Source organism: Nannizzia gypsea, genomic scaffold (assembly GCF_000150975.2).
Source record: "Nannizzia gypsea CBS 118893 supercont1.3 genomic scaffold, whole genome shotgun sequence".
In the NCBI taxonomy this organism is placed as follows: domain Eukaryota; kingdom Fungi; phylum Ascomycota; class Eurotiomycetes; order Onygenales; family Arthrodermataceae; genus Nannizzia; species Nannizzia gypsea.
In genome coordinates this window covers 2842026-2863606 of record NW_003345199.1, presented here as the reverse complement: position 1 = coordinate 2863606, position 21581 = coordinate 2842026, and the positions used below count along the sequence as shown (strand labels likewise).

Here is a 21581-nt window from a genome sequence, read left to right as displayed (position 1 = left end):
TTTCTCCCACATTAATGTAAAACCTTCTCGTTTCACAGCCCAATTATGTCTTCAATCAGAGTAGCCATAATAATGCCAAATAGCACCTGAGTTTCTGGATATCGCTGAGCCTATAAATTTGCAACAAGACCCATAGTTAGTTAAGGTTTACGTCTTGGTGATGATTTGGGCCGAGAGAAACAATAGGGGGTATAAATAATATCTCTAGTCTGGGGTATCTGATCAAGCAAGTACGCTTTTGTTTTCACCGTGTATGTTGTGGTGCTGATAAGCTACTGGTCAAGATACCAAGCTTCTCCAAAGCCTTGGCGCGTAGCGACTTGCCGAACGGAGAGGCCGCTGCGCTAAGCCATATTGGGATATGATGACATCATTGAACGCATATGTCAAGCATGCCAAGATTTAATTCAGTGCATTGCTCCATCCAGAACTGGTACTTCGCAGTGGAGGATGAGGGAGAAACATGACTAACGGCAACGATACCCAATAAAACTGCCCGGCGATAAGATTGAGACACGCTTTCTTATTATGGACTGGGGCAAGAAATCCCCACTACCTACAGGGGACATAAGTTTTCCTTTTCACTGTCTACGACGTCATGTTGGAACCATGGAGTTGCAGTCCACATATATAACTAGCTAGTTACATAATCTGGGCAATCCGCAGACCGTATAAGCAGCAAGTTTTTCATCCAGAAAGAAATTATATTCCAACAACCTACACATTTTGATAATTATTGTATATCTAGTTATCTCCTTTTCGAGAAAGACCAATCCGCGAGCTAGCAGCATTCTTTAGTTTCCCATCTTTCTGAAAAAGGAAGTCCACCCTTTAGTTGAATCACAGAAAGAGCAAAAGTCGAAGTACATGTCATCAGTCGACCGAAGAATCGCTGCTACCGCTCCGCCTGCTCCCGTGCGCTGGAAGCGTACGATCAGATTTATCAAATGGCGTTAGATCCCGAACACGGGGTCAGCAAAGACCTGTCGACTATTGATACTTCCCCGCTACCTTCTCATACTAGTGGAACCGCCCAAATTGTTGCCCATGGCGGGTACAGCGGTATTGGAGATGAATCCTCCAGTACTGAAGATGACACTAGTTCTGCTATGAGCGTGAGCAAGCAGGTGGAGCTGGAAGCAGGCCATGCCATCAAGTATAGGACTTGTAGTTGGCAGAAGGTTTGTTATCCGAGCTCCTCTCATCGCTATAATTACGACAAATGATCACATTGTTAAAACGGACCCTTCTACTCTTGTGGTTAGGTTGCTAATCACAGGGTATGTCTGAACTAGACTGCAGCACTACTCTTTTCCGAGTATATCTGCTTGGCTATCATGTCATTCCCGTACTCTTACTCGGTCCTCGGCCTGGTCCCAGGGCTGATACTTACGGTTGTGGTCGCCGGAATGGTGCTCTATACTTCATTGGTCATCTGGTAAGCACCCTCCTTGGGACAAAGGAGTGTTACATTTAATAACCGCCGAGTATATTCAGGAAATATTGCCTACGCCATCCGGACGTACGGGATATCTGTGACATTGGCCAGCGCCTTTTCTGGGGCTCAAGAGCGGCGTGGTATCTCACGGCCATCATGTTCCTCCTGAACAATACCTTTATCCAGGTGTGATTTCCCTTCCAAGGCCATCAGCCCATTATTGCTAACATGTACGTCGCAGGGCTTGCATTGCTTGGTCGGCGCACAATACTTGAACACGATGACGAATCACAGCACTTGTACAGTGGTATTTGTCGCAGTGACAGCTGTGATATCTTTCGTTTGCTCCATACCAAGGACTTTCAACACACTTTCCAAGCTTGCAACTCTATCGGCTTTCTTTACATTCATATCGGTTCTACTGTCGATGATATTTGCCGGACTCGAGGCTCATCCTGCGAAATATAACCCCGACCCTAATCATAAAGGCCCCGATGGCAAGTTAATGGGGGGTAAGCCTATTGTCACAGCATTTCCCCTCCCCGGAACCACCTTTGTTGCGGGAATGTCTGCTTTCCTAAACATCAGCTATACGTTCATCGGCCAGATCACCCTCCCAAGTTTTATTGCTGAGATGAGAAATCCAAAAGATTTTAGCAAAGCCCTCTGGGCAGTCACTATTGCGGAGGTAATTGTGTTCAGTGTTGTGGGTGCGATTGTCTATGTCTTCACAGGCACACAATACATGACCGCACCAGCATTTGGCTCCCTCAGCAATGAAGTGTATAAGAAGGTTGCCTTTTCCTTCATGGTGCCTACACTGATTTTTCTCGGAGTACTCTATGCATCTGTGTCTGCACGATTTATCTTTTTCCGCATTTTCGATAACACTCGCCACAAGACAGAACACACTCTGGTCGGCTGGTCCGCCTGGGCTGGGATTTTGGCGGTACTTTGGATACTTGCCTTCATTGTGGCAGAAGTGATTCCATTCTTTACCGACCTTCTTTCCATAATGAGTTCGCTTTTCGACTCTTTCTTTGGATTCATCTTTTGGGGAGTGGCCTATCTACGAATGCAGTCGGCGGACGAGGCTGAGAAGCCAGGAAAGCCCCGCAGCGTCAGAGGATGGATCGGGTGGGGTGTTAATATCTTCCTCGTCGGAGTCGGGTTACTATTTCTTGGTCCAGGAACATATGTGAGTCTGCTCAATCATACACCTTCAGGTTGATAGTCAGCTAACAGCCCGTCTAGGCATCTGTTGATAGTGTCGTGCTCAATTACCAGAGCGGAAAAGTTGGCAGCGCATTTTCCTGTAAGGACAATGGGTTATAAAGGCCTAGAGGCAGTTCCATATTCAACAGTGGTTGCCAATGGAGCTAGGTACTTGACATGTTTATCCGGCGATATCATATAATAGGGATTTATGCTTTCAATAAAGGATACAAGGGTCACCTGTATATGAGAGATGTTCAATGGAGGTTTCTAGGAGGATATCAGGCGTTTTGGTGTTTTTGAACGAGGACCGAGATGAAAAGTGATGTTGGCTTGTCTGTTTTTCTGCATTGGGAACTCGGGAAAAATTTGGTCATGTGACAATCGGCTATTTATTAGATAATCGGCCGATAGGAATTCGTATCTTCACGTGACCGGCTATCAAAAGTTCCCCGTCACTTTTCCGATCATTTCCCGACTTCGTTTTTGCTGCCGAACCTCGCCTTGTATTGATTCCAGAAGGTCGGATATCAACACTCACCATGAAGACGATCGCGAGAGCACCTCAGTTCGCCAGAAATGGCATCTTCCAGGCCAGAGCGAGCTTCAGATGCTGGAGCGGAGTTAACTACGGCGCTCAATTGAGCCGACATTGCCGCCAGATTCACGGAACTCCGAGTGTGGGATACCGGCAGCCATTGATTGCCAGCAGCACATTTGGGAATCCATCAGGCTTGAGATATGCCTCCAGCTCTTCTGCCGGTGAATCTGATATCAAGAAGACGCAGTTCTATGACTTCCATATCGAGCACAAGGGCAAGATGGTCCCGTTCGCGGGGTACTCCATGCCGTTGCAATACGCTGACATGAGCCATGTTGAGAGCCACAAATGGACACGAGAAAAGGCCAGTTTGTTTGACGTGAGCCATATGTAAGTGCATTAATATTATCCACCTCTTTTCTCTATATGTACTCTCGGAATTGGTATGCTAATGGCGCCCTTCTTAGGGTACAACACCACATTATCGGCCCTGGCGCACGAGACTTATTGATGAAGATTACCCCTGCCTCGCTCGATTCGCTAAAGGATAATCATTCTACCCTATCTTGCCTTCTAGATGAAAGCAGTGGTGGAATTATTGATGATACTGTGGTCACACGCCTTGGACCAGAGTCTTTTTATTTCGTCACAAACGCCGGCCGTCGCAAGGAAGACCTCGAGTTCCTAACAAAGGAAATTGAAGCATTCAGGAACTCCCAAGATCCCTCCAAGCGCGACTCGATCATCAACTGGACTATACTTGATAATAGGGCTCTAATTGCCCTCCAGGGTCCTGCAAGTGCAAATACACTTCAGCCACTTATCAAGAAGGAAACGTCTGCTGACGCTGATCTTTCAACCCTTCACTTTGGCCAATGCCGTCAGCTCCACTTGAATTTCCCAGATGGATCAAGCACCCCGTCACGCCTCCTGATCTCCAGAACAGGATACACTGGAGAAGACGGATTCGAAATCTCCATTCCTACTGATACGGATGCCAACTTACCTCGCCGTGTTGCCGAACTTCTCATCTCCAGCCCAGATGTCAAGCTCGCCGGACTAGCCGCTCGTGATTCCCTCCGCTTGGAAGCCGGTATGTGCTTATACGGCCATGATATATCTCTTTCCGAGACCCCACCAGTTGCTGGCCTTGGCTGGGTTGTTGGCAAAGACCGGCGGGACCCATCATCTCCCTTATCCAAGTTCAATGGAGCATCCACCATTCTCCCGCAACTTGCATCCCCAGCCAAGACGCTGACTCGACGACGAGTCGGTTTTACAGTTGAAGGCGGTGCACCTGCCCGTGAGGGTGCTGTTATCGTGGACCTTGCAGACGGTAAAACTGAAGTCGGTGTGGTTACTTCTGGTCTCCCCAGCCCGACTCTAGGTGGTACAAACATTGCTATGGGATATATTAAACAGGGCCTTCATAAGAAAGGTACAGAGGTTGGAATACTTGTTCGCAAGAAGCTCCGCAAAGCTACTGTTACTCCCATGCCGTGGATCGAATCCAAGTTCTACAGGGGTTAAATAATGGTTTACCATATACATTCACAGTCCTACTTACTCGGCTTAACATTTCGTATCCTTTTTCTTGTATTACATGCAGCAATAAGCCTTCTAAGGGATCTATCTTTATACAGTGTTACGAGATTTATATATATGTATCTATTTTGGGGGGGGGATTGCCTAAAAGCTTCGTTTACAGACACGCAAAGTCGGTTAAAAGAGCCCGAACACCCGCCGGTCTATAATCTACCTATAGATTCAATAATAATCAACTTATTTAATACTACAAAGTTATGCGATATCAACGACTTCAATGTTACAATTAGTAACTTAACAAGTGGCAGCTTACTTCCAAAAAAAAAAAAATTAAAAATAGGAAACAATATCTATATTCGTAGTTCGTAACTATTCCGTGCTCTCTATATATGTGTGAGGATATCTTAACAGCAAAAGACAGGGCGAAAACAGGAGATGAAAGAGGAGCAAAGAAGCTGCTTAGTTAGCGGTGGCGCCATGAGCTCTAGTTGCAGCATCATAGGTAGCGACAAGTTCAGCCAACTTAGCAGCCTCATCTTGTGTAGCTTGTGCGAGTTTGCTGGCTTCTTCGGCTTCTGCGGTTTTTGCAGCTGCGGCTTCCTGAGCAGCTTTAGCGGTCTCCTGGACGGCTTCGGCAGCCTCCATGACCGCTCTGTGCTTGTTGGCGAAAAAGGACTTGAGAGCACCAGCAGCCTTGACTGCCGCAGCCTTGGCGGCACTAATTTCCTCCTCATTACCAGAAGCTTCCGCAGCTTTGAAGGCGGCTTCACTCTTCTCTAGGGTTTGCAAAAGTCGTTTCTCTTTGATATCCTGGCCTTCTTTCACGCGTTTCGCGGATTCAGCCTCAGCAGTGGCAACATCTGGTGGACTGTCGAGTAGACCTTTCTCTTCAAGGTAGTCCATGATCTGCTTGACTGCATTGTCAATGGTCATTTCTCGGTTGTTGTTGATGTATATCTCAGGTTTTTCGGGGGCCTCATATGATGAGCCAGTCGACTTGCCCACACCAGTGAAGTTCTTGATCAATCCTTGGTGTCCCATTGTTACAAACCCCTTCTTATCTCTTTCTAAAGAGACTTCAAAAGGAATATCAACGTGAACTTCAATGAATGGCAAGGGAGTTTCTCCTCTTTCCTTCTCTTCCTCTGACAGTTCGTGCAGCTTACGGGCGGCAAGTCTGTCGGCGGCATATGGTGAGATGAAGGAAGTCAGGGTAACAATTCCACAGTCGGCGAAGAGCTTGGCGACCTCGCCGATTCGTCGAATGTTTTCAGTTCGGTCTGCTGCAGTAAACCCAAGACCCTTGTTGAGACCAGTACGGATGTTATCTCCATCAAGTCGGAAAGCAGTAAGCTTGCGTTTGGCAATGAGCTCTTTCTCGACGGCGACGGCGATAGTGGACTTTCCGGATCCCGAAATACCGGTGAACCAGAGAGTGAAGCCTCTCTGGCCAATGTAGGCAGCTCGAGTCTCTCGAGTGAAGTCAGACTCGTGAAAATGAAGGTTTCTGTGACAGGTTAGCTTGTCGGAATTCAATTATCGGACGAATATGAACTTACACGGCCATTGTGACTGATGTGAGTGATGCGACAAGGTATATGCGAAGAGGAAGATCTGGCCTTGGGAATGTGCCTTGACAGTGATTTCGGGTGTGATGCGAAGAATGGAATTATTCTCCTCCAACAGCCGGATGCGTCAAGATTTATATCAACCCAGCCCTCTCAGATGTGGAGGATAAACTCGGCGGCGGGTAGTAAGGGGATCCCGGTTCCCGGGGTAAGATTACATGTTAGTCGGTGACAGAAGGGACGGTTCAGGTCGGGTCCCTCAGTAGTTCGTACATCTGCTGCAGATAAGGAAAGCAGGACGTTGCAGAGTTTGGCGGATGAAACGCCCCTCCTGATGGTTCGTTCGGAACCATGGAAATAAGTATATAATAACTTTTTCTCTCAACCAAATTCAGCCTCGCAGGTTACAGGTTTGTACCTAGATGACAGCTTGTTAAACCGTTCAATCTCTTTTCTATCTCCTTATCTACATAGTAGACATCGACAGAATCGCATTCTTCAGCATTCTTCAGCATCCGGGTATCAACTTCTATCGCCAAACGGATCCCGACTCGGCATACCGTCTCGTAACCGTGTAACCCTGTTGGTTACATCCTGAAACGTTTCCTCATCGCTCCCCGTATATAAGCAGCCGTGCAGAGGGATATGTGGCCACTTTTGGTCTCCAGCAGCCATCTGGCCAAGCGAGTTATTAATTCTGGACCCAAATATTTCTAAGCAGCTCAATTACCAGCCTGCTCTTTTGGCTCCGCCGCGCGATGGAGCTGGGGAGGCTAAATTCTAGACTGGCGGATTTGCTAAGCATCAAGATCGGTTTGACGTCGCTGATTGGGTGCGATTGGCGATGATCTTGACTGGCAACCAAACATGTTTTGTTTGAGAAGGTATCGGTCAACACAGGGTTTCGGCTTCAGTTTGAGGATCGGATAACAGCTTGATGGCAAGGGGGCGGTCAGAGATTTGTTGCCGGCATGGGGAGGCCCTTATCTGCTCTTTTACCGCCCCTAGATAAAACAGCGTCTTTGCTTGGTGGTATTTCTCCTTCGGCGATCCTTCCCCTGATCTTCTTTGGAGGCTTTAGATTGATCTATCAAGATCTTGGAACGGAAGACAGGGGATCTCAGACATGAAAAATCTACCGCTGTCCTTGGGTTTCTGGGCCTTTTAGGCGTTGCTGCTCTTTTGCTATGAGGCAATGAGGGAAAAAGTCGGTGATTTTGAAAGAATGTTGTTTTCTGTCAATTTGTGGTCTTAACGTTCTTTGTGCCACCAGCAGCGAATCAAGTGATGTGGAAATATAACAAAATTGTTGGTGATCATGAGCTAACCGTCTTGTATCCAATTCTAGAACGTATACACCTGCCTATGATCAAAAAGACGGGCCTAAAATTCCACATAGATAGCCTAAAGGGTACTTACTCCATAGGAGTAAAATATGTAGACAAAAAACAGACAAAAACAAAGCAGCTATGTACCGTCCCAAGTTCCAAGGCAACAACCAACTAACTTACTCGACCTCGAACTCATAATATACAAAGGCTGTATATTCGGCTGCCGTGTCGGGAACACCCGCCTGTTGCATCTCATTCGGGTCGTCCTTCCGAACCCGACCTTTCTTGTCCCGAGTAAAGGCATTACCGCCTAGGTAAGAATACGATGAGTCGAGCGCATCCTTGATCTTTTTAGCGTTCCTACCCGTGCTCTAATGAGAGCCGTTAGCTTTATGTACGGATACATGGAGAGAGTTCAGGGAGGGAGTCACGGTACGTACCTTGATCAAGACGGATGTGAAATCCAACGGCAACCCGTACCTCAGGACAGTCTCGACGAACATCCTCAAGGTAAGGATGTGCACCCACACCATCACAGCTTCGCCCCATCCTGTCTTTCCGAGCCTCAAAGCTTCACCCCACAGCCTCTTAGCGTCACCGGCAACTTGATCGATTTCCTTGCGTTCTGCTTCGCCGCCGTCCTCGACGTATTTGTATTCTCTTGGCGTCCATCGGTTCTCACGGCACTTGTGGATGAATTCTGCACTGTGCTTCTTGAACGTCGTTACGCCGTAGAGAGTGTATTCCTCGTCTGAAGCGAGAAGTATCGAGGAGCGCGGAACAACCATGGGTGAGAGTGTTTCATATACACGTAGGAAATCCTTAGCATCTCGGCTAGGAAGTGCAATGAGGTGAGTTTCTAGGTACTCTGAGTCCTGCACGAGGAGGCTAGGGTCGACAACTGAAGCGAGAGACTTGGTGGAAAGGTTGCCTCTGCATAGAATGTTAGTATCAAATAAAACATGCAGGGTGAAAATGTGACTGACGTTTGTTTCCGCTGTAGACCGGCCAAGTTTGACTTGACGCCGTTGTACTGGGTAAACTTCGCTCGCACATCGTTATCGATACTGTTGATTTCCTGAATAGGAAGTTAGCTATCATTAGCCCATAACATAGGTATCCTCGGCATTTACATTTTGCAGTAGATCAATCAACTCCGCCAACGACTTGTCAGCTCTGTATTTGACCTTGTTCCATGCAAAAGATTGCAAGTATTGATCCAGCGGTCCTATATTCCTCGTTAGCCATAGGTTTCGGTAATACCCCACCCATTCAGCCCAGTGTTCAAAGGCAGGAACGCACTCTCATTGACCGTCTTCATCCTCGATATCTGCGCCTCATCGCCTTCCAGCACGCTCGAAATCACATCTCCCACTTTACTAACGACGTTCTCGCAAAGTGCCTCGACTTTACCCAATTCATCTGCCTGCTGTACCAGAGCGTCCAGGGTTCCGATCTTGAACTCTGGTACCGCAAAGGGAGCTACATTTCCGTTGTCCGAGACTTTCGAGCGTATTGCTTCCAGAGCATCGTCGTGGTGATGTGATGGGGTGATGGAGTTCGGCAGCGAGAGGAGGATGTATCTTGCTTGTTTGGACATTATGACGGCTTGATTCGTGTTCGGTATGGTTGGTTGTTATTGGACCAAAGGCGCGGGCATAAGGTAGACGGCCCGGGTGGATGAATGGCTCTCTGGATAGATGCCTTCCTTCCTTGAGCTAGATGGAGAGCTAGTTGAATGGTGGGCGGTGTTGATATCTGAATGTTGTTAGATGGTAAGATAGGACAGGTTGGGTTAAGGTGAGAGCTCGTGGTGCTGGGACCAATGGGAAGCCGAGGATGGCTCCACCGCGACTATTCAGCAAGTTCTACATCGACAGCTGGACTTGAGGGAACATCAAGGTAACATTTATTGCTGGTATATGTAGCGATATATATATTAAATAAATCTAAGTGACATGAATCTATCGTTGCTGGAGCGTGTTGCAAGATAAGCTGTAGGAAATCTGTAAAAGAAGAACTCTATCTCCGAATGTAGACTGGAGTGTAAAACGAGTAGCTTGAAGGCTGAAATGTCTAAGTGTATCAATGCAGAAAAAAGATGAACAACCGTTTAAGTGACTTTATACAGACGGGGAATGAGCTGTTTTTAACACATTAGCTTTAGCACAATTATGACGGGGTAAGGTGCCTGAACATACCGCAGCATTCTTCGGCTCAATAAACAAAGCCTTTGCTTCGACATACTTGACGGGCTCGGATCCATCGTCAGGTAGACTCTCAATCCAGCCTTCCACCCACGCCTTACGGCCATCAACCTTGGTGGTCTTCGCTCTCATGACAAAGAACGCTCCGGCCGGCGCAGGGTTACGGTAATCAATATTCAAATTAGCCGTAACGCCAACCTTATTCGGCAAAGCAGGGAAACATGTTCTCGCAAGCCCTTCATCAAGCAAAGTAGCCAACAATCCGCCGTGAACAATACCTGGATGACCACACAGGTCAGAACCAAGATAAAATATCGAAATGAACGATGAGCCGTCCTCGGTGTTCCATGCGAATGGCGGTACGACTATACGACCCGGGCCGGTCAATGTGCCACCCGTCAAGCTGTGCGCGCGAAGTTCAGCAGGGTATTTCATGTGTGGTCGAGATTCAATGTATTTAGGGTCTGCTCGTAGCGAGACAGAGAGAGGATGTGTGTCGATGAAGTCATTGATTTCCTTGGATACCTCGTCCGGTGGTGTATAGAGGGAATTGGTCTCCTGGTCAGACGGTATAGAGGAGAGGGAGGCGTGCATCTTGAAAACGTCCGGGTTTGTAATTATGCCGAGAGTAAAAGAACCGATGGCTATCACTGAGAAACCAAGTATGCGGCCGAACAGTGACCGTTTTCTATATGTTGGAGGAGGGGGAGGGGGAGTATGGGCTTCTTGGTATGCGGTCTGGCTGTGAGCTAGAGAGAAAGGTAAGTTAAGGGTGAACCCATACGGACGGAGGAATATATATAGTTGCCAGAACTATAGATGGTAAAGTTTTCCCAACGGCATAAAAATGTGCCGGCATTGGATAGGGGAGAGGGTATGTACATAAACACTAACCAGACGAATAAGGCCTTGCTGGAGCCCGGAGGAATATAGCTGAAGCAGGAACCCGCCGAAGCTGCTGGTGCTTCAACGGAGACAAGCAAGAGTTGTTCCTCAGCCCGATGGCTAGACGAGCCATGTTGAGCGCGGAAGGCCGGGGGAGCCGCGATTCCAGCATAATCCAAGAAATTTACCCTATCCACTCGTTCCCAACAAACATCTAAGGCAGCAACTTTCCAGTTGACGAGATGCGCGTTATCAACAGTTTGATAGGGAGGCTGTTCCGCAGGGCGGCCCACCGCAAAACTTGAGTCGGTGTTACTCAGCAGGCGTAAGTGCCGAGGTCCGCGGCACGGCTCGTCCGGCGTTTTCTCGCCGCGTAACAACTTTGATGACCTCAAGTCTTTGAGCAAGTCAGGCTGAATCCCGCGCCTTAAGGGACGCTCTTTATATCCTACTGTTACTCATCTATATGTCCGCTTTCTCATGGTGATATTAATGGGTGCTATTAGTGGTCGAAGGGCGACCCCTAGCTAAGGGACAAAGGAGAGCACCATCATACTTAGCGTTAGAGGGGCTGGCAGAAGGGTAATGCGTAGCTCTCCTACTTTCATTTGCTGCGAGTAGTAAGCTTAAGCTAAGATTGTGGGTTCGAGTCCCACGTCCCTCGATTTTTTTGAGGTCTTCGTTTTTTACTGTCTCTTTGATATTAGCTATATTCTTATCTATTCCTTCTATCGACGGACGCTATTTGATTTATATATCGGTGTTATATCTATTACTTCGACAAGCTGATGACTTTCTTCGCGGCTTGTTCGAAAGAGTCAAAGGCGTGCAGGGGAAGGCCGCTCTCAGCTATCTATACCAAACAGTCAGCAGAGTAGATAAAGAGTACTTGCAGAGGAAGATGACAAGCGTACCATCTTTTGACCGAGTTCCTCATTTGTTCCTCTTAGCCTTACAACTACAGGAACATTCATACCCAGATCACGGAAGGCCATGATGATACCTTCGGCAATCATATCACACTTGGTAAGGCCGCCAAAGATGTTGACAAAGATGCTCTTTACTCGTGGATCAGATAGGATGACTCGGAAGGACGACTTGACTGTTTCTGCGGTGGCTTTGCCGCCTGTGTCGAGGAAGTTGGCACAGCTTCCACCGTGTAGGGTGAGGGCGTCCACAGTGTTCATGGCCAGGCCAGCGCCGTTCACTAGGCTAGTGGTCAGCAAGAGGCAAGGATAGGAGGCTTACTAGCGGTGCTTACCTAGTGTTCCTATACGACCTTCTCCGGGAAGGCTAAATTCAACGTTAGCATTGAGCTAGGGTGTTATGGAGCTGAGAGGACGTACGTGATATACACTATGCCGTCCTTCTCTGCATCAACTTCAGCAGGGACCTCTTCAGCTTTGTTTCGCAAGCCATGGATATCACTCTGTCTTCCCGAGCTACGGTGCGCAGCGTCATCGAACCCAAACCGCGTATCAAGCACATGTATACCCTGTGTATCCGGAGTGATGCTAGCCTTAATCTCAAGAATGAATGCCTCCTTGGACACAAATATGTTCATTAACCCATGCAGAAGCTTCTCTAAGGACTCGATAGCCACGGGATGGTTTTTGGAAAAGCCAAGGATATCCGCAATAGATGCAATGTCAAAGTTTCGTGTGTGATAGTTGAATGGGAACCTGTGGGTGTTGCCATCGGTGCTATTACTGACGGCTATGCAGGGACCGCATGATTTACGGTCTACAGCAATGGCAAGAGTGAAATTAGCTGGCCCCTTGGACTCAAGGGCGGAAATGTTTTGGTCTTTGAGGAGGCTGACTGCATCAGAGGACTTGATGTATAGGTTTCTCTTTTGAGAAGAGCCTGTTGGTCTATACGGTAGACTGTTCTGTGGACACCTTCTGGTCCAAGTGTGATATGATGACCGTTGCATATAAGGTCCGGAAGATACCTATACCTACTCGTTAGCTTCTGTCTGCTTGGTTATAGAACGGCAACATACCGGTTTAGGCCTTCTGCTAGCCCCAGCCAACAATGCCTTCATACCCTCACCGAACTTCTCCGGATGATCAACCATGACCACTCCCGCAGACTGCAAAGCCTGTATCTTGGTCCTGGCATTTGGTTCGCCTGCTGCCGTCCATGCGCCTGCATGGCCCATAACCCGACCATGTGGAGCTTCAATACCGCCGACCAACGCCATTATCGGTCTATACACTGTCAGCCAGATATGTCTTTTCATAAGGAAAAAAGAGTACATACTTTGCCGCTGCTGTCCTCCTCCTATACCCCTCGATCCACTCTGCAGCCTCCATCTCCGCCTCACCACCTATCTCACCCACAATGATAATGCCATGGGTATCGTCGTCGTGTTCAAACACCTTTAATGCATCTACAAAGTCAGTGCCAGCAAGCACGTCACCACCCATACCTATACATAAGCTCTGCCCTAGCCCAGCTCTGGTGGTGGATGCAACAGTCTCATATCCCAACGTGCCTGATTTGGCTACTATGCCTATATTCCCTGGTGCAAAGCATGGAAGAGGCTGGAACCCGATTCTACATTTGCCAATGGCAGAGATGATCCCGGGACAGTTTGGTCCGACCAGTCTAGACTTGGACTGTGTTTTGAGCATGGAGTGTATCTATGATGCTGTTAGTAGGGGGGGTTAGAGGTTGGAATAGGTGTGTGCAGACTCTTAGCATGTCGTGGATGGGAACATGTTCAGCCACAGCGACGATAAGGGGTATTTCTGCCTCGAGGGCTTCTTCTATGGCTTTAGCAGTCTGGTTTCCGGGCACATATACAGCTGAGGCATCTGGTTTGGCCTTCTCGTGTGCCTATATACTGTGTGAGCATGTAGATTATTCTACTATCCCGAACGAGTTACTTACCACGCGAACCGATGGGAAGATGGGCAGTCCTAGATGTTCACCCTCGACTCCAGGCTTAACGCCACCAACTATCTTGGTCCCCCATGCCAGTGACTCCTTGACATTGGCCGTCGCCTATACTTTATTAGTTACTGGGTCATTGTCTAGATCTAGAGATTAAGTACCTGTTTACCTGTTTACATGTTAGAACATATGTATTGATAGAATAAAATCAGAGCATAACCCACCAGTAAACCCCTGAAAGAGAACTCGGGTGTGGGATCCTATCTTGAGCGTCGGCAGCGTATCTTCATAGGACTGGCATCTAGCCGAAGTAGAGAATGAGGATGAAGATACATGTCTCTGCAGCAGCAGCAAGCGAGATGGACCCTGACAGCCGAACAGCCGGCTAGACGGACTCTGCATCCATCTCAGGGCCATTATGGAGTGGCGGTGGTACAACTAACTCCACGAACAGAGCAGCGACTAGATCAACGAGTTAACCTGCCGCTCTCCGTATACACTTAGTTATACAAGCAGCGCCCACCATGGAACAGGAGAAGGTCAGGAAAGAGGAGAGACGCTCGGTAAAAGCAAACATGAAAAGAAGAAGCAGAAGCAGAAACCCCACAGCTTCACTCGTCCGGCAGCTCGGGCATAGTTGACTGGTTCGCTGCCAGCAAGCTCTGCCGGGACATGATGCCCGTGTAGACCACTAGATAACCAGCAGGCCGAGGTAACCACCTGCCTAGCTAACTAGATATCGATATCTAGAACTGCGACTATCTCGGGCTCCATGGCAAGTTCGTAACTAACTGACTAGCTGATCGGCCTGAGAAGCCTACGAGACTGCCGGCTCTCTGCGGTGGCATGATGGCCATCTCCATCCCGGCCGATATTCGAAGAGAGACATACAGATAGACTGACAGAGAGAGGTTGAAGGTGAAGCTCTTCACAGTCACTTGCATGGATGCTGCATATCATCCTGGCCTTCTGCAGGCTTCTTGGTCTTCATCCTTTTGCCCCTTAATCTTCCCCTTATCCTTTCACCATCCTTCAGCCCTTGACCAACTAACTAACTAACTAGTGAACTGACTAACTAGCTGCCGGGCGCATGGCATGGCTTACTTAGTGGCTGGCTCTAGATAACTGACTGATGTCATCACTGCTTCTTATCAGTGAGAAAAGAGCTGTTGGACACTGCTGGCCAGTCGAGATAGTGAAGATAGGACAGGACAGAGAGGACAGGACAGCGCGAGAGAGTGAGAGTCAGTGACTGGCATATCCAAGTGAAGCGGAAGAAGTCTCCCTGGTTAACTATTTAACGGCCTCTCTTCTTCTGCTTCTGCTTCTTCCTCTTCCTGCTCTTCTTATACCAACTTCCAACTTCCACTTCTCCTTCTACCTTGACATCACCAGCAAAAGACCAGAAACATGGCTGAAAGTCGTCCAGGTGCGTCCGTCACTGCATATAACAAGCCGTCTTTTGCAATATCACCAACCACGCACAAGACATAACACGACATAACACGATACAACTACAAGTAATCAACTAACCAGCAGCTTTAGGCATCAACGTCGACTCCCACACTCCCACTCCCCGCGGCGGCGTCCGTCTGAACAAGATCGCCGAGTCCTGGGAAGACGAAGACCTCTCCTCTTCCGACGACGAAGCCAGTGACGCCGAAACAACCATCACCGCGCCCCCAGCTGAACCCAACATCCACCACCATCACCATCACCACTCCGGCCGCAGCAGCAACACCAACGCCGGCATCCGCGCCCCTCCTCCAACTCCCAACGTCTCTCGCCAGTCAAGCTGCCGCTCTACCACCAGCACTGCCTCGCGTACCTCTTCAAGCTACTCCAAGCGTCCCGAGAAGCAGACTACAGTGGCTACTAGGATGATTCATAATGCATTGGGCCAGAGAGTGGCTAGATCTGATAGCCAGAAGGAGTACGATCGTACCGTGATTGCAAATGAGAAGAAGCGACGTGAGAAGGAGAAGCTCGCGGAGGAGCAGAAGCGAGAGGAAGAAGAGAAGGCGATGGCTGCGATCTGGGATGAGTGAATGGATGCTTTATTCTCACCCCGCTCACTCTTACTCTTTTCTTGCCATAACTGATATCAAAGAGGACATTTATGTCTTTTCTTCTTCTTTCACCTTTGATATGGCCCTTCTTGCTATGAAACTTATGTATTTTAATAACGATGCGGATGAAACTGAAGCAATGGAACCAAGTTGCTATTGAACTACAATCAATGAAAGACAGCCCAAAGAATCCAAGAAAGCAGGATAATATCTCTATATATTTTTATTCAAATAGATACCCAGAAAGGGATATGATATTTAAGCCACCCTCCCCGGGAAAATATTGTTTAAGCAGAGGATAAAAAAGGACCTCTTTTAAGTCATCGAAGGTATATACATGAGAAAGATAAAGTGACGTAGAAGTCAAGGTAGAAGAAGAAAGAAGAAAGAACAAAAGATGTAACACAAGAGGATGAATGAATGATAAAACTTATCCCTGACGCCATGCAGATTTATTAAAACACCAACAACAAACAAGTAAAGCATCAAAAGGGAGGGGGAGGGTGGAATGCGAAGAAACGATTGGTTTGGTTCGCCTAGCTGACCTGAGGCTGTGAGAAAGGACCACGGAATTTCGAATCTAGGATAGGATCAGATGAAGGAAAAAAAGGAGAAGGACCCTGCGTACAAATAATTGGTCCAGTGATAGTGGTTATGAGAAGCAAGTGATTGATCGACTTCGGTTGTTGTCACAGTCCAGAAAAGGGAGAAAAAGAAAAAAACGGGATATTAAGACGACTTGGATATGATATGGCCTCGAACCTGAGGTGCCGGTGCTGGTGGTGGGTAGTGGTATATGCCATGTTAACTGTTTAGGCAGAAGAAATAAAAAGGAGTAAGAGGAAGAAAAGAAATAGAGCAGAACGAGTAGTATCAAAGGCCGTGGAATAAGCAGTTGCATAATGAGGATGTCGAGGTAAATTTCTCGTCGTGCTATGTTTATGTGAATTATTGTCTTCGGACGGACAGGGCTAGATTTCAGCTTCTTCCCTCAGTTGATGTTCTGCTTGTTGGGCGGGTATGAGAGAACTCGGGAGTCAGAGCTGGATTCTGACTTGGTGGCACCTTGCTTGTATGTGAGTAATCTGTCAGGATAGGATCGTCCTCCCTCGTGTCTGGATGGACTTCGATGCCCTCTTGCTGATCAAGACCAGAGTGTTTTCCTGTGCCTGAGAACTTGATTGATTCCTGTTCGCCGGCTGATCGGCCAACGGGGGACCAGCCTGCTATGCTGCCCGCCACGACACCAGCCATGGCCGCAGCGGGCCCGAAGGCAGAGTTGGAGCGAGACCGGCTGCGTGAGCTTGGAGTTGGCGGCTGGGTGTTTCCGTTCTCGTGCTCGTCGCCTTGTGGTGTCTGTGGTACGGATGATTTCGAGTTGCTTCGGGAACGAGGGATGAGAGTCTCTGGATGCTGGAGCTTATACTTCAGTAGGTTAAGTCGACCGCCCCGTACCTTCTTAAGGAAGGTGAGTTGATCTCTGATCTCCTCAAGGGCTGGGTTCCACTCATATCGCTGTTCCTCGTCAGAGATGTATACCTGTGGCTTGTCCTGTTTCCGACGAAAATAGCTCGGGATGAGCATCCGGATAAAGCTGTCTGGGATCATGCGGATAAGGACGCCGACCGGGATGGATATCAGTCCAAGAATCAACGAAATACCCCAGTCTCTTCCACCGAGGCGCTCGACCGAGAATGCTTGACCACCAACAAAGATGATGAGGACTTGTCCGCCCACGATGATGAACTGGATGCCAACAAACCACCTATTTCTAAGGAGTCCTTCGAAGATATTTATCTTGTTGTCGATTCGGCGCGAGTTATACTGGTTGAAAATCTGCATCCAAACGAATGTGTTGAAGATAAGGGCCTTGAATACCCGGTCTTCCAATTCAGAGTGGCCGACGTTCAGAATGCTCCTTCCAGCAAAGTTGAGAATAAATGTGACTATAAGCTGGTAGATAGATTGGCCAATAATCATCTTCCACATCGTAAGCGTAATCAGCGGGGACGACTTAGGTTCCGGTTTGCGGTCAAGAATTGTATGGGTGGGAGGATCGGTGGCGAGAGCGAGAGCAGCAAAGGTGTCCATGATCAAGTTCACCCAGAGCAGCTGGACGGCAGTCAGCACGGATTCCTCGTCGTTACTGGCCACAGCAGAGACAAATGTAAGCACAACAGCAGTAATGTTGACCGTGATCTGGAACTGCAGAAACTTCTTCACAGCGTCATTGACAGTTCGGCCCCAGGCAATCGCTTTCACAATTGAATTGAAGTTGTCATCCATAAGAATAATAGCGGACGCCTCTTTAGCCACTTCTGTTCCGGCAATACCCATGGAGAATCCGACATCTGCTCCCTTGAGAGCTGGTGCATCGTTGGTTCCGTCACCAGTCACAGCAACAGTTTCACCCAGTTTTCGTAGCTGAGCAACAAGAACTCTCTTGTCCTCGGGACTTGATCGAGCAAGGACTTGCAGACGTGGGATCACCTGATTCATTTGATGCGAGCTGAGTTTCCTAAACACCGGTCCTTCGATGGCAAGGCCTCCAGGGGTGAAAATACCACATTCTTGTGCAATTGCCTTGGCTGTCATGATATTATCTCCTGTTACCATTCTGACGAAAACACCTGCCTTTTGGCATTGGAGGACGGATTCGGTAACACCTGGGCGAAGAGGATCCTGAATACCAACGACACCTAGGAACACCATGTCTTCGAAAACACGTTCAAAAACAACTTGCTTGCGGTCTTCCTTTTGCGTTGGAGCTCCCTGGGGCGGCCATTGTTCGAAGTCGCGGTAGATGATGCCAATAGTTCGTAGAGAGCGGGACGCATATTGCTCCACAATATCTCTCAGATGAGCTCGCCCCTCTTCGTGAAGCTCGGTTTCGCTCAATTCATTAGTTGGGTCTTCAATGACTTTTGTGCATTTCTTAATGAGAATTTCAGAGGCACCCTTAACCAGCATCCTGTAATTGCCACTGGGAAGTTTAACAACTGCAGCCATGCACTTCCGGCCCGAGTCGAAGGGAACAAGCTGGACAATCTCTGCATTGGCCCTTGCCTCGTTCAGAGATCCTAGTGCTAGATAGTCATGTGCGAAGGTGAGTAGTGCGGTCTCGGTCTTGGAACCGACGAAGGTAGTTTCTCCTTTTTCGTCACTCTCAAATGCAGTCGAGTTTAGAGAGATGGAATCAAGTAGTAATTCCTTAACCGAGGGTGACAAAGAAGAGATGCAGTCAACGGGAGAAACATTATTCGTTTCTGAGGTTTGGTTGGTGCCATCTGGATTCTGCTGACTGGATGATGGACTGTTCTCTCCAAAGTTGGTTATAAGTCCAAAGGTTCCAGTAACAACAGTCATCTTGTTCTGAGTCAAAGTACCGGTCTTGTCTGAGCAAATGGTTGTAGCGTTTCCCATGGTCTCGCAAGCTCTGAGCAGCCTAACCAAGTTATTATCTCGTAACATTCGTGTTGTTGCGAATGCAAGGGCAAGAGTAACGGCCAGGGGCAATCCTTCGGGTACAGCAACAACGATAACAGTAACAGCCATGATGAAGATCTGAAGGAATGCCTGTCCCTTTGCTGTAGCACCTTGGATGTTTTTCAGATGGACGAGGAACTTGATGAACAGAACCACAAACAGGATCAAACCAGCAGTAAGACCCAGCTTTGCGATGTATTCGGCGAGAACGTTGAGTTTGAGCTGCAAAGGAGTAGTTTGGCCTTCATCTTGCAGGGAGAGCAATGTTTTACCGTAGGACGAGTTGACACCGGTCGAGGTAACCAGGAATGTGCCAACACCTTCGGATACCTTAGCACCGGACAAGATAAAGGGGTCCAACTTGGCAAGAGGTTCCTGGTTTTCAATCGCCTGGTAGACAACGTCTCCAGGAGTCTTTCGAAGCACATCGGATTCACCAGTGGCAGACGATTCATCACATTTAACGTTATGACCTTCGAGGAAAATACCATCGACTGGCACCATGTCACCGGGTTCAAGATGCATGACGTCTCCCACGAGAATGTCGTGGACCGAGATCTCCACCGACTTGCCGGAGCGAATGACCTTGACGTTGCGATCTTCCTTCTTCTCATTCAGCTTCACGAATTGTCTTTCCTTTTGCCAATCGTTGGCTGCTCCGACAACGACAACAACGACGATGGCAACCATGATAGCTACACCTTCAACCCATTGCACTCTGGCCTCATTTCCAGTAGCTGTAATGGACTGATATATACCTAATGCAAGTGAGACGACGGCGGCGACGGAAAGAAGAATCAGGACATTATCGTTATAGGCGATCCAAGCAAGCTCCCAGATAGACTTGGTCTTTCTTGCGGGGAGTCGATTGTCACTGAAAACACGTTTTCGGTCGAAGAATTTATCATTACCCTTGGCGACGTCTTCTGCATTGTGTGGCATACTCATCGTTCTTCCTGACGTTTTGGGAGTGTGCTCCGGAGTACTGGTATCGGTAGCTTCTTCGAAGGACACTGTGCCGTCTAGAACGGTTTCATCAATGCTAAGACCTGTTGAGCGGTTTGTCCGTGTGCCCTTCTCCAGTCCTGCCACACCTCCGAGAGCATAGAACGCAGAAAGACTCTTCGGGCTGAGAAGCTTGTTCAATTGGCCCGGTGAGAAGGCAAACTTGTTATTCTCCACCACAAAGTCGTCTTCCGTGTTAGGATCAGGCTTCAAAGCATCGGGATCGTTTCTCACGTCGACATCTCCCTTGCCTGCTGCCCCTTTGCCAGGGTGCTCACCGGTCGATGGCGATGACGGGACGCATGTTTCGCTGCCCGGCGAGCGCGGAGAATTAGCATCTTCAGAGTCAAGGGAATTTCCCCTTGACCTCGTCCCTGGAACAGATAGGAAGTTTTGCGAGTTTGGATCGGCAGTTTTCGAGGTAGGTGACGAGATATTATGCGGTGAAATAGGCCGGGGCTCTCGTTCTCTCTCGGATGAAGGGTTCAAAGCGCCTTCTTGCTGTCCCTGAGAATCCGTCGACTGGCTATTGCTGCTCTCGCTGCCTCCTGGCTGAGTGTCCCCCTGCGGCTCCTCCGTCCTTATTTCAGGACCTCCGGCATTGGACGCACTGTTGACGGCAGACGTGTCAATCGTGATCGTAGGGGCTCGTTCCCGCCGCAACGGAGTTGACGGGGTGGGAGCATCGTCCTTTGACGGCTCCATCTCTCAGCGAGTTTTTGGATGATTGATAAATATGTGGTTGTAAAATGAAATTCAAAATGCAGCCCTTATCAGGCGCAGGTAATCGAATGGCGTGGGAGGGTTATAGATAGATCTGGCATGACCATACGAATAACAGCTGGGTGAATATTCGTCTGGCACAACAGTGTAACTGTCACCGATCCAGGATTGAATCAAGCTCTGGTCAGGCACGCGAAGGTCAGCAAATCGAGAGCCACGATAACTAGCTAAAGCACCGGGGTAACTAAAAAAGAAAAGAAGCCAAAGTACGGAGTAAAAAGAAAGAAACAGAGCAGGCTCTTCAGCTTCTCATCTCCCAAGTAAAACTCCGTAGCGAGAGTCCTGGGATAACGAAGAAGTTGACGGAAGGCGAGCTTACAGCAAGAAAGCAGGAGTTGTTAATTTCCGCGGAGTGCCTGGTCCAAAAGGCTCTGTCACTGCGCGGTGGCGAGCGCTGGGCAGGCCGTAAAAAGGGATCTGCTGGGCTTTTCCCGTCAGCATGTCACTCCGCAAGTGGGAGAGCTAGGGACGGGCAGGAAGATCGGTTGGCATCGTGAAGGAAGCAAAAGTGAGGTTGGGGTTGAGGTTGGAATTGGAGTTGTTGGAGTTGGAGTTTTGTGTTATTGCTCGCCCAAACGGCAGAAAGAACTTTGAACCAACAACAATG

The 21581-nt window shown here is 48.5% G+C and overlaps 8 protein-coding genes and 1 non-coding gene across 9 annotated transcripts; 4 read left to right on the top strand and 5 right to left on the bottom strand.

Moving 5' to 3' along the window:
* Positions 1–947: 947 nt before the first annotated feature.
* MGYG_04510 (hypothetical protein) lies at positions 948–2773 on the top strand (the record flags this gene model as incomplete). The annotated part of the gene is made up of 5 exons (XM_003174284.1): positions 948–1181; positions 1296–1438; positions 1498–1624; positions 1680–2636; positions 2693–2773. The coding sequence occupies 5 exons, from the start codon at positions 948–950 to the stop codon at positions 2771–2773; spliced, it is 1542 nt and encodes a 513-aa protein (XP_003174332.1).
* A 422-nt stretch (positions 2774–3195) lies between these two features.
* MGYG_04509 (aminomethyltransferase) lies at positions 3196–4724 on the top strand (the record flags this gene model as incomplete). The annotated part of the gene is made up of 2 exons (XM_003174283.1): positions 3196–3584; positions 3662–4724. 2 exons carry the CDS (start codon positions 3196–3198, stop codon positions 4722–4724), a joined length of 1452 nt encoding a protein of 483 aa, XP_003174331.1.
* Positions 4725–5198: 474 nt separating this feature from the next.
* MGYG_04508 (adenylyl-sulfate kinase) lies at positions 5199–6306 on the bottom strand (the record flags this gene model as incomplete). Its single annotated transcript, XM_003174282.1, has 2 exons — positions 5199–6246; positions 6299–6306. The coding sequence occupies 2 exons, from the start codon at positions 6304–6306 to the stop codon at positions 5199–5201; spliced, it is 1056 nt and encodes a 351-aa protein (XP_003174330.1).
* Positions 6307–7814: 1508 nt separating this feature from the next.
* Positions 7815–9238, bottom strand: MGYG_04507 (vacuolar ATP synthase subunit C 1-A; the record flags this gene model as incomplete). Its single annotated transcript, XM_003174281.1, has 5 exons — positions 7815–8009; positions 8079–8571; positions 8625–8716; positions 8772–8866; positions 8941–9238. 5 exons carry the CDS (start codon positions 9236–9238, stop codon positions 7815–7817), a joined length of 1173 nt encoding a protein of 390 aa, XP_003174329.1.
* Positions 9239–9751: 513 nt separating this feature from the next.
* On the bottom strand, positions 9752–10863 carry MGYG_04506 (thioesterase; the record flags this gene model as incomplete). The annotated part of the gene is made up of 3 exons (XM_003174280.1): positions 9752–9781; positions 9840–10594; positions 10740–10863. The coding sequence occupies 3 exons, from the start codon at positions 10861–10863 to the stop codon at positions 9752–9754; spliced, it is 909 nt and encodes a 302-aa protein (XP_003174328.1).
* Positions 10864–11295: 432 nt separating this feature from the next.
* MGYG_10545 lies at positions 11296–11394 on the top strand. Its single transcript has one exon. It is a non-coding gene; the product is annotated as a tRNA-Arg (tRNA).
* Positions 11395–11502: 108 nt separating this feature from the next.
* Positions 11503–14048, bottom strand: MGYG_04505 (succinyl-CoA ligase subunit alpha; the record flags this gene model as incomplete). The annotated part of the gene is made up of 10 exons (XM_003174279.1): positions 11503–11583; positions 11645–11937; positions 11992–12023; positions 12077–12684; positions 12736–12943; positions 12996–13378; positions 13431–13574; positions 13629–13742; positions 13793–13800; positions 13856–14048. The coding sequence occupies 10 exons, from the start codon at positions 14046–14048 to the stop codon at positions 11503–11505; spliced, it is 2064 nt and encodes a 687-aa protein (XP_003174327.1).
* Positions 14049–15041: 993 nt separating this feature from the next.
* On the top strand, positions 15042–15679 carry MGYG_04504 (hypothetical protein; the record flags this gene model as incomplete). The annotated part of the gene is made up of 2 exons (XM_003174278.1): positions 15042–15060; positions 15177–15679. The coding sequence occupies 2 exons, from the start codon at positions 15042–15044 to the stop codon at positions 15677–15679; spliced, it is 522 nt and encodes a 173-aa protein (XP_003174326.1).
* Positions 15680–16678: 999 nt separating this feature from the next.
* On the bottom strand, positions 16679–20896 carry MGYG_04503 (calcium-transporting ATPase; the record flags this gene model as incomplete). The annotated part of the gene is made up of 1 exon (XM_003174277.1): positions 16679–20896. The coding sequence occupies one exon, from the start codon at positions 20894–20896 to the stop codon at positions 16679–16681; it is 4218 nt and encodes a 1405-aa protein (XP_003174325.1).
* Positions 20897–21581: the final 685 nt, after the last annotated feature.